Source organism: Calidris pugnax, unplaced genomic scaffold (assembly GCF_001431845.1).
Source record: "Calidris pugnax isolate Ruff unplaced genomic scaffold, ASM143184v1 scaffold540, whole genome shotgun sequence".
Lineage (NCBI taxonomy): Eukaryota > Metazoa > Chordata > Aves > Charadriiformes > Scolopacidae > Calidris > Calidris pugnax.
This window is the reverse complement of record NW_015091579.1, coordinates 236481-248933: the sequence shown is the minus strand read 5'-3', so window position 1 is coordinate 248933 and position 12453 is coordinate 236481. Positions and strand designations below refer to the sequence as shown.

The following is a 12453-nucleotide window of genomic DNA, read 5'->3' as shown; positions in this document are numbered from 1 at the left end:
GGGGGGGGAGGGTGGAGGTTGGAGGGTGGGGGGGATTCGTCGTGCCCACCCGGTTTAGGAGAAGGGGTGTCCTCCCGCCGCCAACTTCCCAGTTTCTTAAGAAAAATGAGGGGGGAAAAAAAAACGAAAAATTGGGGAAAAAACCGAAAAATTGGGGAAAAAAACTGGGACTTTGGGGTCTGGTGGGGGAGGTCCCTTCCCGTCCCCGCGGGGATCCCCCGGAGAGAAACCTCCGTTGGCCCCGGGAGTAAAGTCCGGTGGTGTCGCTACTGTCCCGCCCCCGGGGAGGTGGGGGGGAGGCGGATTTTGGGGCAAAAAGTGGCGAAAAGTGTCGCTCGGGTGAGTTTGGTGGCGGCAGGTAGCTGTGGGGAAGGGGGGGCTCCCCCTCCGCCCCCCCCCCGGGCGCGATGGTCCCCGTTCCTCCCCTGTTGGCTCCCAAAACTTCGTGCTCCTTCGGGAGGGATCTTTTCTAATGGAAAAAAAATATAAAAGAATAAAAAATAAATTTAGTTTTTAGGTAGAACAGCCCCAATTTATTTACCCCCCTCCGGTGCCCCCCCCCCCCGGGCGCGATGGTCCCCGTTCCTCCCCTGTTGGCTCCCAAAACTTCGTGCTCCTGGAGAGATCTTTTTGATGGAAAAAAAAATACAAGAATAAAAATAAATTTAATTTTTAGGTAGAACAGCCCCAATTTATTCACTTTATTTTCATTAATTTGACTTTTCTGTAAATTCTCGTAAATTATACCGTATTTTTCGGGGAGTGGGATTAGTTTGAAGAGATTTAACTCAAAAAAAAAAAGTAAAATGATGCCGTTCAGAGTTTTTAAATTTTATTCAAATTGTTATTATTTAAAAGCGTGGAGGGGGGAAAGGAAAGAGTCGCCTCGTTAACGTCCTTTCTAATGAGTGGGATGTTCCGCTGGAGATAAAATAATTTAAAATTAATTGGCTGCTCCTCGTTACTGCTCCTCGAAGTCTGCGACCTGTATCGATTATCAAGTTGTTTTAGTGGCCTCGGCCTGAGGAGATTCTTTAATTGGGCTTAATTAACCCGCCGAACTAATCTGGAGGCAGAAGGTTTGGGGTTCGGGAAGAAATGGGATGGTTTTTATGGGTTGGAATATGTGGAATGGAATTATTAGGGTTTAGAAAGAAGTTAGAAGTTCGGTCGCGCGCCATCGGAAGCTCTAAAAGTGTCAATGAGTTACATTTTGGGGTTAGATGGTGGGTTTTGCACAATTTGAAGCATCCTGAGAGGAAGGGAAGTTAAGTGGCTTTAATTTTAATTCTCTGGGGGGGGTGTCAGTGATTTCGGACCGCAGCTCGCTCTAAATTTAACCCAACCACACACAGGTTTAACAGTCGCGCGTTGTGGTTTAGCTCAAGTGCGTGGGGGGGTTGGTTGGTTTGGTTTTTGGCGCTCGTTAAGTTGACGAGCGGTTCGGTCTCCTCCTTCCCAAGGTGACGGAGTTGGTGCTCGACAACTGCCGGTCCAGCAACGGCGAAATCGAAGGGCTGAATGATTCCTTTAAAGAACTGGAGTTCCTCAGCATGGCCAACGTGGAGCTGACGTCGTTGGCCAAGCTTCCCACCTTGAGTAAGCTCCGAAAGGTACGTCCTCCTTGCTCACGGGCACTTGGAGAAGTCAAAAGTCATGGGTGACAACCCTTGGTTGCCCCTTTTGGTGACCGTGGTTGACCTGGCGTGGGCTGATGGTGTGTTGGGAGAAGGCCAGGCCTGGAAAACGGTTATTTTTCTTAATATTTGAAGTTTTGGGGGCTATCGCCACTTAATTATGGCCAAGTTGGGCTTGGCCAATGACTCTAAGGACAGAAAGTACACTTATTAAAGACATGAAGGTTGGCCAATGTCTTGTGGTGGGCACTGGGCCGTTGGGTTGTCTCCAGCTGGTGAGGTTGAGGGACTGGTTTCGCTGTAACTTGGCAGCACTGGGTTAACTGGTGGGACTAGATGATCTCGGAGGTCTCCTCTACCCTACACGATCTCCAAAGGTCTCCTCCAACCTAAACCATCTCCAAAGGTCTCTTCCACCCTAAACGATTTTATGATTCTATGTTGCGCATCGTTGGCAGAATAAGGACTTGCAGCGAATCACAATAGTTTGTGTTCTACTAAAAATTTAGGTACTTCCACCCTAAACAATTCTATGATTCTACGTTGCGCGTCGTTGGCAGAATAAGGATTTGCAGCAAATCCCAATAGCTTGTGTTCTACTAAAAATTTAGGTGTCCAAACCCATGAGATTTTCAAGGAGTATTTTATAATTTCTCCAAATAAACTCAAAGAAACTCTTTGCCAACCAAAGCGATGACACAACTGAGGCTTGTGCACTTGGGGGAGCTCCTCAAAAGTGTCCAACTTTGGGATTAAACCGGTCAATTAAAGGGAGAACGATTGAAAATGACTCTAAATGGTGAGAATCCAACCGTTCAATGACGTCACTTGTTTTCTGTGTAACAGTTGGAGTTGAGCGACAACATCATTTCAGGAGGCCTGGAGGTCCTCGCGGAAAGATGTCCAAATCTCACATATCTAAATCTAAGCGGCAACAAAATCAAAGATCTCGGCACTGTGGAAGCTCTTGTAAGTATGAAGTGAGGGGAGGTGCTGATGGAAAACTTAAATTAAATAAATACTGGTTTTTATCAAGAAATTTAGGTTTTTTGGTGATGGAATGGTACAAACTCAGGTGTAAGGGTTGCGTTGGAAGGGTTTTTCCAAGGATGGTCTGGAAACAGGAAGAAATAAAGTCCAAAGAGCGTGGTGTGTTCTTGCTGCCCGTGTTCCTTTTCAGCTGAAATGAAATTTCTTACCTGTTATATGTTCTAGATTTTATTTTTTTTACATACTGGGTATCGTGGTGTTTTATCTCCGGCGATAACTCCACTTGGCCCCCCCTTGATTGACTCAACGTCGTGGTTGTTAGAGATGGTGCTCGTTAAACTTAGGGCTGTAAAATTCCCTTGGTGGTTGGAGTGGGATGGACTGAAAAAGAGATTTATTTCTTAAATTATTTTTTTTTGGAGCTTCTGGTTTGTCTTTGAAAGAAAAGTAACCAAGTTCCATCCTGTCAATCCTCTCGTGTTGGCTTGTTAAGGTGCGGTTTTGTCTAATGAGCGACTCGTTAGATTCCATGGTGATTAATTGGGGGGCTTGGGGGCGGTCAGTGGGGAGCAGGGAGGGAGGTGACAGCGCCTGGAACCACGTCTCTGCACCCACTTTTCTGTCTGATTATCAAAATCCTTAAAAAGTATATAAATATTAAAATATAGACCGCGTATTTTTTTTAAACCGCTCGTAAAGATTCTTCATCCACTTCAAACCAGCAGTTTATAGGCAAATAAAGCTCTTAAAGCACTCTATAGAAGAAATATTTTAAATTATTTAGATTTTAGGTGCTGGTCAAGGCAAAGTTGCTCCTTTTGTAGCGTGTAGAGTCTGGAAGGTGAGAAAAATCACCTTTATTCCAGGTGAAAAATCACCGTTGGTTGTTTATTCCTTGTCATAAAGCAGGGTTAAATCCTACCCGTTGCCTCTTGCTTGCTCCTGGCGAGACGTGGCTGTAATTTAAGTAAACTATTTACCAAAAGGCTGCTGGATTTGGCAAGTTTTTGCCCAGGATTGGACAAAAATGGGCAATAGGAAATAAAAAAAGCAAAGCCCAGGCGGTGCCTGGTGGCCCAGCGCTTGGAGGATGCGTTGGGTCTGGAAAAGCCCTTCCAGCAGGAGCTCTGGCTGCTTTCTGAACTAAAAAGCTTATTAAGTAAAGTTTGTATTTAAGTGGAAGCAAAATATTGATTAGAAAAGAAGGGATTGGGAGAAAATAAACTCTGTATCCAGTTCTGTGGTTCCCTGGCTTTGGGCCGCGGCTGTCACTTGAAGTATCGCATCAAGAAATAAGGGAGGGGGGGAAACCAAACCCACCCTTTTTGATGTGTTTTCAGCAAAATCTCAAAAACTTGAAGAGCCTTGACCTGTTCAACTGTGAGATCACAAACCTGGAGGATTACAGAGACAGCATTTTTGAGCTGCTTCAGCAAATCACGTACCTGGACGGATTCGATCAGGAGGATAACGAGGCACCGGACTCGGAAGACGACGACGATGAGGGTAAATTCCTGAAATAAAATGATGGAAATGTGGTGGTGGGGGGGATATAGTGATTTTTTGGAATGTTTTAGCACCATTCTCTGCTCTTATTTTTGTAGAATTTGTCAGTGTTAACACACTGATACAGCAGGAAGACTCCTCTCGGAGGGTTTGAGTGTTCTTGCCTTCCGAGCTGAAGGAAATTTGACTAAAGATGATGCTGCAAAGCTAGAAATATTCTCAAAATAAGTTGTTGCCAGTGGTGAAACCCTTTGGCAGGACTGAATGATGCAAAGCGAGGGGGCAAACACGTTGTTTTGTAGGAAAAATTAGAATTTAACTGGGTTTTGTAATGGCTTCAGCCCCGTGATTAAGTCTAACGCGATTTTTTGGTTGAAAAAAATGTAGATGTAGTTCCTTTAAACGATGAACTCAAAGCTCTTTGGAGAAAAAACAACCAAGCATCCCAAATGTGTTAGAGAATACGCTGGGCTGTTGTTGTGATGGATGTTAAACATCCCCCCAAATAACTGCTGAGATTGGGGTTGTTGCTGTTTATGAGGGAGGTTTCTCCAGTGGTTTCTTGGTGCCCTCGATGATGAGCTGGAGCTGCTGGGTTGTGGCTTTTGAGGGGCTGTCGCTGAGTGAAGGCCAAATAGTTGATCTTCAGAATGTGAAAATAAACCCAATATTTGAGAATAAGTTAATAGGTTATTCACTTGAAAATGAATTTAAGTGTTAAATCACCTAATGTGAAAATAAACCCAATATTTGAGAATAGGTTAATAGGTTATTCACTTGAAAATGAGTTTAAGTGTTAAATCACCTCGGTTCTTGTAATTGGCTTAAGGAACCTGTGAAAGGGTTGAAATGCTCCAGACACAGAAATGGAGCATCTCTTTGGATCCGCAGCTGTTTCAGAGTTAGTAGTTGGTGAATAAATGGCTTAACTTTAAATATTTTAAGGTTTGAGTCTATAGAGAAGCCTCTCTCCCCTTCCCAGGACTAACTCAGCTCCCTGCTGGAGTTTCCCTACGTGGCTGCTTCAGGCGTTGAGAATTTTGCCTGAGATTTGTGATGGAAAAGCATCAGTAGTTTTTCTTCAGGGGGGAAAAACTAGAAATATTAACTTCATTAAAATCTTACTCGCTTCCCAAGTGTTACCTGCATTTAAAAACAATTAAAAACCCTCCCCAAACCCTTCTGGAAAAGAAGTTAAAATAGCTTGGCCTGATGTATCCAAACTTGCGTAAAGAGGAGTTAATAAAACTTAACTTTTAGTGTATCTGTCTGAGCGTATCCTTCATTTCAGAAGGAGATGAAGATGATGATGACGAAGATGAGGATGAAGCTGGTCCTCCAGGAGAATATGAAGAGGAAGACGATGAAGATGACGGAGGTTCAGATTTGGGGGAAGGCGAAGAGGAGGAGGAAGTTGGTCTTTCCTACCTGATGAAAGAAGAGATTCAGGTAAAATCGGTAAATTCTGTCAAATTGGAGAAATTCATTAAAATCGCCTACAGACCCTTGTTAATTGAGTCACGTAGATGCAGAGTGTGCAAATAAAGTGAGAGATTTTAGAGAGGATGCTGCTGTTGCTGAAATATGGAGTGGAAGGTGAGTGGTGGCTGTTGGGAATCAGCCAGGAGCATCTTCCTGGGCCTTGGTTTGTTTTTATCCCACCTCTGAATGATAAATATTAAAGCAAAATAAATGAATTTCTTTTGGAAACCCAAAGAAAATGCCCCGCTCTTGCGAAAGAATAGCAATATTTCAAGTTACCAATATTTCAAGAGAAATTAAATAAAGGAAATGTCTATGTTTTTGCTGGAATAGGTTTTTTACCCCACACTCACTTAAAAACATTCTTGGGGGTGGTGGAAAAAGGCCCATGGGATCTTTCAGGTCACTAAAAAGCAAATATTAGGAATATATATAGGAGTATTAGGAGCATATATAGGAGTATTAAGGAAATACACCCATTTTACAAGGTTATTAATGTATCTAGGAAATACACCCATTTTACAAGGTTATTAATGCACCTTTAGCTATAAATTGGTGATGCCTAAATGCTGCTTGGACAGAAGTAAAACCCAGGAGCCCTGACTTAGAGCTTTTTGAGGGTTTCAGAGGGAGAAGGTGTCTGGGGTGGGTTTTGTGCGAGCAGGTTGCCCATTTTAGGTCAAATAAACCCTATCGACATCGCTTCGTTACTGTTAATTTTGATAAGGGTTTACATCCGATTGGCTGTGTGTGGAAAATCTTGAGTTAAATTCTTTGGTTTTCTTCATTTTGTTCTTCTACCCAGCCCTCACGTGATTTGTTTAGAAATGGAACTGCCTTAATACTCTGAATTCAGGAGGTAATGGCTGTGACACAGTTAATGAAGCTAAAACTAAATAAGTCAATCTATTTTGAAGCCAAGACCTCAGAGAGAGTTCTTTGGAAAATGAACAATATGTGACTAGGAAGAATATCAGGGAATTAATTATGCGTGGTCATTAGTTTATGTATATGCCCTGCCTTTTGGGTGGGAGTCCATGCCCCAGGACAGTTTGGGGGTGACCTGTTGGGGAGCAGCTCTGAGGAGAAAGACCTGGGAGTCCTGGGGGACAACAAGGGTGCCCAGGAGGCAGCAATGGGCCCTGGTGGCCAAGGAGGCCAATATCATCCTGGGGGGCATCAAGAAGAGCGTGGAGAACCTCAAGGGAGGTCATCCTGCCCCTCTGCTCTGCCCTGGCGAGGCCCCAGCTGGAGCACTGGGACCAGTTGTGGGCTCCCCAGTTCCAGAAGGACAGGGAAGTGCTGGAGAGGGTCCAGCAAAGGGCTACGAGGATGCTGAGGGGCCTGGAGCATCTCTCTGGGGAGGAAAGGCTGAGGGACTTGGGGCTTTGGAGTCTGGAGAAGAGAAGGCTGAGGGGGGATCTGATCAACACCTGGAAATCCTTCCAGGGTGGGGGTCAGGAGGATGGGGCCAGGCTTTTCCCAGTGGTGCCCAGGGACAGGACAAGAGGGAACGGGCACAAACTGGAACAGGGGAAGTTCCATCTCAACATGAGGAGGAACTTGTTGACTTTGAGGGTGGCAGAGCCCTGGCAGAGGCTGCCCAGAGAGGTGGTGGGGTCTCCTTCTCTGGAGACATTCAAACCCCACCTGGACACGTTCCTGTGGGACTGGGTGATCTCCAGAGGTCTCTTCCAACCCCAAATCATTCTGTGAATTGTCACACACAGATGTGACAGTGTCAGGGGAGCTGGGAACCAGGTCCCTTCCAACCCCATAGAGTTCTGTGAATTGTCACACACAGACGTGACAGGTGGCCCCTCTGGTGCAACAAAAGCAGAGGCCGAGTTTGTATTTTGCGTTCATTTTGGTTTTCACATTTTCACTGGTTACATGACTCTGTGGGTAAAATTCAATCTGGCAGATGGGTATAAAAATCAGACTTCAGTTTGTCTTCAAAGCTTGACACGGTGCTGGGAGGGCAGAGTTCTCACACTGCTGTTTAATTTTCTCATTGTTAATTGGTTTACATTTTTCAGCTATCAGCTTTGAAAAAAAAACGAGGAAAAAACCAACCACCCCACCAACTTCATTCATTCGCCACAGAAACAATAATTTTGTGAAGATATTAACTGTTCTGCTTTCTCCTCTCTTTTCTCTGGGGTTAAGAGGAAAACTGAAGCCTTTTGTTGTTTCTCTTTGCCGTCGTGGCCTTTTCAAGTTAATTTTTGCAATAATTTAACTCTTGAGCTGGCTTAAGGTAGCGATAAGTGGGGAAAAACAACTGAGAATCCGGGGCCAGATAATGCCCTGGCTGAAGTGATTAAACCTCCACCTGTCCTTGTGGATATTTCCAGTAACAAATAGTAAATGGGGAATGTGACCTCTGAGCAGAGTAACTGGGATTTTCTGAAGTTCCACTTGGGATCAGCGTGTAAGAAAAAAACTTCAATAAATTGCAATTTTAAAAGTATTTCCCGCTTTTTGTTAAGGATGAAGATGATGACGACGACTACGTTGAAGAAGGAGGTGATGAGGAGGAAGAAGGTAAGTTCTCAGGTTACTAAAGTTGTGACTAAACCGGTAGATTCTTCATAATTCTTTAATTTTGCAAGTTTGGGACGTGCACTGTAAATAAATCACTCCTTGGCTGGTGTGTTGCTGGAGGTGTGGGAGGTATTTTAGGATCAGTTTAGGCAAGAGTTGGAGCAGGCAGTAAAGGACAAAAAAAATTATTTTTTTTTGTCTGCTCACTTGTAAAATAAAGAAGAAATGACAGTTTTCAAAGCCTCTTGTTGAAGGATTTTTCTCAAAGAAAGATACTAGATACTGCGTCTCCTACACGGTTAGAAATTTTAATTTTCCAACATAAGCCTCTTGTTGAAGGATTTTTCTCAAAGATACTAGATACTGCGTCTTCTACATGGTTAGAAATTTTAATTTTCCAACATGGAAAGGAGAGAGACTCTTCCTTATACCTTGCAAATGTTATTTACATACATTTAAAATACTTTGTTTAATGCACCAGCAGCTCTGCTGGCAAAACCCCAGCAGTGGCAGGAGCTGCTGGATCTTTTCCTTTTATCGAGCTGAAAGCGATTTTTCCCAGTAAAACTTTCTTTAGAGGCAAACTGGGCCCAGTATCCCGTCGAACGGCTTAACTGGGGAGCCCAGTTAAGGTTTTTTCCATCTGGTCTTTTTATCAATGGTTGGAACTTCATTTTGTAAATTACTATTTTCATGTCAGACATGTGTGTAATAGTCAAAAGCTTGCAAAATATAAAGAAGCTGGTGTGTGTGGTCCATCCTGCTTTAAGATGGCACAGGATATTGAGTGTCTGGACCCCACGTGGAAGAGGTGATGTTCTTCTTGCTGTTCCTTGAGTACTTTTTCATAAAACAACACTTTATTTTATCGTTTTTGATAGTTTAGAGTCTTTTGGCAGGAGCTGCTGGATCTTTTCCTTTTATCGAGCTGAAAGCGATTTTTCCCAGTAAAACTTTCTTTAGAGGCAAACTGGGCCCAGTATCCCGTCGAACGGCTTAACTGGGGAGCCCAGTTAAGGTTTTTTCCATCTGGTCTTTTTATCAATGGTTGGAACTTCATTTTGTAAATTACTATTTTCATGTCAGACATGTGTGTAATAGTCAAAAGCTTGCAAAATATAAAGAAGCTGGTGTGTGTGGTCCATCCTGCTTTAAGATGGCACAGGATATTGAGTGTCTGGACCCCACGTGGAAGAGGTGATGTTCTTCTTGCTGTTCCTTGAGTACTTTTTCATAAAACAACACTTTATTTTATCGTTTTTGATAGTTTAGAGTCTTTTTCCCACCTGGTTTGAGGTTTCCAGGTGTTCAGGGTGGGGACCACCCTTGTGTCCGATGCTCCTCCTCCGTTCTGGACCACAGGAACAGAAATTGTGCTTGGTTTTGGTGCAGAAATGGGCACACTCTGATCAGTGGGTGCCTTAGTTGTGTGATACAATGAAGACACCAGGCAGAATTCCCCTGTTACAACCCCTTAATGGTTGCTAAAGACCCTTTAAAAAAAATAATCAAGCTTTATCTTAAAATTAGCTGTTTTTTCCTCTGTACTTCTCTCGCTAGGACTTTTCCAGAACTTCTCTTTTTTCGTGGTTGGGATCTCTGTCCCAATCCTTGGGATCTCTGTCCCAATCCTTCAACTATCCCGAGCAGCAAAAGTTCTGGATTAATCCTGAAGTCTTGTGTGAACTGTAGACAAATTGTAGAATTTCTCACCAGACTCCTTCCCATCTCGTCTGGGGCAGTTCTTGGAGATGTATCTTGCACTTGAAAAAAAAAAACAAACCTGAAATTCTGAAGTAGTAATGCTAATTCTTGGCTCTTTACAAAGGCAGCTTTTGAATCTCTTTAAGACAAGAAAGCAGGCGGTCGGGATGGGTAATTAGCCAGGAAATGACTGCTGGAAAAGAAATCTATTAAGATTGGACAAAATTGCATTTCAGGATTTCACCACAAGAGCGCACAGTCCACTGGGTGAATTAAGCAGATTTCTGAGAATAAGCTCAAAGATGTTTATGCAAGATGCTCCTGTGGGTCTGTCGCTGGGGAGAGAGCGCGGCGCGTTTCGCTTGGTCCCGACAGAAATTGGGGGGTTTGGGGCAGGGCCTGTGCAGCTTCTCACAACTGAAGTTGGGTAGAAAAGCATCATTTTTGGTTTAGTTCTCAAATACGTCACAGAATCACCTTTTTATAAATCTGCTTGGAATATCACAGGCTTAGCTGGGACTGAGTGGCCTGCATGAGTTATGCAGAGGAATGTAAACTGATTTTTATTTTTATTTTTTTTTTGAGATGTTACAGCGGGGAATGCATTAAGGACAAACAAACAAACCCTAATTTATTTTAATTACCTTTTCTAAAGTCTGAACATTGCCTTGATGATGTCTGAGCACAACGTAACGGCGTGTTTCCCTCTCTTCCTTAGCAGAGGGCATCCGAGGGGAGAAGAGGAAACGAGACCCTGAAGACGAAGGCGAGGAAGAGGAGGATTAATTTGTTATAGACACAAGTAGGACCAGACTCTTTTAAGTTCCAGAATACGCAATAGTGATTATGCAGATCTGTATGTCTCCATGTACCATAGATGTCCCTACAGAAGATAATACGTTAACTTTTTATAGGAGAAGTGTGGTTTTACTATTCTTGCCCTTTTTATCATTCCAAATAAGATATAATAGCCTGGTAGTGAACCTATATGTAGAAAAACAATTTTCAGCCCTATAATTACTGAAGCCATTGTCAAGTTTTCCCCCCCTCTCCCCCCCTAGACTTTTATTTGGAGCTCTTTAATTTCATACAAGCTTGCTGTGTTTGGTCATCGTTAGCCCGGAGTTAAAACACCCTTTTCACACGGGTTTAATATTGTGAATTTCCTTGGAGATTTTAAAAGTTTTTTATACTTAAAAAGCTGAACTCAAAAAATACTAGATGGCAAATTCTAGTCGCTTTTCAATGAGATGCTGAGTGGAGTCTGGAGTTTACCAGGGATTCTATTTGAAACTGACAACTAGATTCCACCTTTATTTCAGCTTTTTAAAAGGTGACTCCTGTAATATTATTTTTTTAAGTCTTCTATCCATTTTCTGTGTTCCATTGTAAAGCCTAAATGGGTTTCAGAAGATGTGGTGTTTTTTTTTTTCCTGCTTGTTGAGCTGTTCGGTGTTTGCTGGAGCATTCACTAAAATACCTTCAAGAAGGGATCTCGGCAAACGGAAAGGGTCAAATCTGTAATTTTTCTCCAGAAGACACAGTCATTGCAGGTATTAACAAAAGCAAATAACGTGTAGTTGTAAAAGCATTTCACCGGGAAAGTCTGTGTTCAACTTTCACTCACTTCGCTCTCGCATCGTCATTTTGGGAATTCTGCAACAATCATGGTGTTTGGCTAGAAAATATATGCATTTTTATGCAGAAGTTTAACGGGTAACTCCTTCAAGCACATTTTTTTTGTTGTTTTCAAACAACCCCCCCCTTCCTTTTATAGAATCGTTGAAATATGGAATTTTTTTCAAAAGTTTTACCGGGAACCCCTTTAAGTACCTTTTTTTTTTTTTTTTTGGTTTTCAAACAACCCCCTCCTTCCTTTTATAGAATCGTTGACGGGGGAAAGATGAAGAGAAAGAAGTTAAGTCTTTCTTCCCAGTCTGAAACTTTGAAAAAATCTGGTTGTAGGCAAAAAACATCCGAGTTGGTGTATGATACTAGTGAATAGTTTAGGATTTTGATTTTTTTTTATAAGGAATGGCTGCAGAAACTTGTGGGTGGAAGTACAGGGGATGTGCAGAGGAGCTTTTCTTTTTTTCTAGCAGCCTGATTGTGACCACCAGGTCTTTAATAAATAATTCTGCCCCGAAGGATTCGTGTTTGAGCCACCGCGAAACAAGTTGAGCCACAGAGTGTTCCTCTCTCAGCCGTGATTTGGACTTTTTAAAACAGTCATCGTTCTTCCTCTCAAAACTTAATTTCCATTGTTTCACGTAGGTACTGAACCAAATATCACACACAGCTTTATTCAAGAGACTTATTTTTATATCTGTCTTGGCTGACGATAGCTGCCATTTAAACTGGGGGAGACACCCAGGGTGGGGAAGAGGGGAGATTCCTGGATCTTAAAATTAAGAGTCAAGTCGCCCGTAGGTGGGTTCCCTGTCGATATTTAATGGGTATTTCACACACTTAGCAGACTTTTAAAAAAGTGACTCCCGGCTCTTAAATCAAGGTTAGATACTGCAGGGTTGAAGTTCTGCAAAGCCCAATTTCTTTTGTGTGTGGGGTTTGTTTTTTTTTCCCTCCC

The 12453-nt window shown here is 42.8% G+C and overlaps 1 protein-coding gene across 3 annotated transcripts; it reads left to right on the top strand.

The window, feature by feature from the left end:
* The first annotated feature begins 1429 nt into the window (after positions 1-1429).
* On the top strand, positions 1430-11646 carry ANP32E (acidic nuclear phosphoprotein 32 family member E). 3 transcript variants are annotated; one of them, XM_014961781.1, is made up of 6 exons: positions 1430-1613; positions 2484-2606; positions 3968-4133; positions 5428-5582; positions 8108-8162; positions 10585-11646. In XM_014961781.1, exons 1-6 carry the CDS (start codon positions 1554-1556, stop codon positions 10650-10652), a joined length of 627 nt encoding a protein of 208 aa, XP_014817267.1. In that variant the 5' UTR covers positions 1430-1553; the 3' UTR covers positions 10653-11646. The 3 variants fall into 3 exon arrangements, with proteins under 3 accessions (XP_014817267.1, XP_014817268.1, XP_014817265.1); XM_014961782.1 differs by having other exon boundaries at positions 1431-1613; positions 5425-5582; positions 10588-11646; XM_014961779.1 differs by having other exon boundaries at positions 1432-1613; positions 5425-5582.
* Positions 11647-12453: the final 807 nt, after the last annotated feature.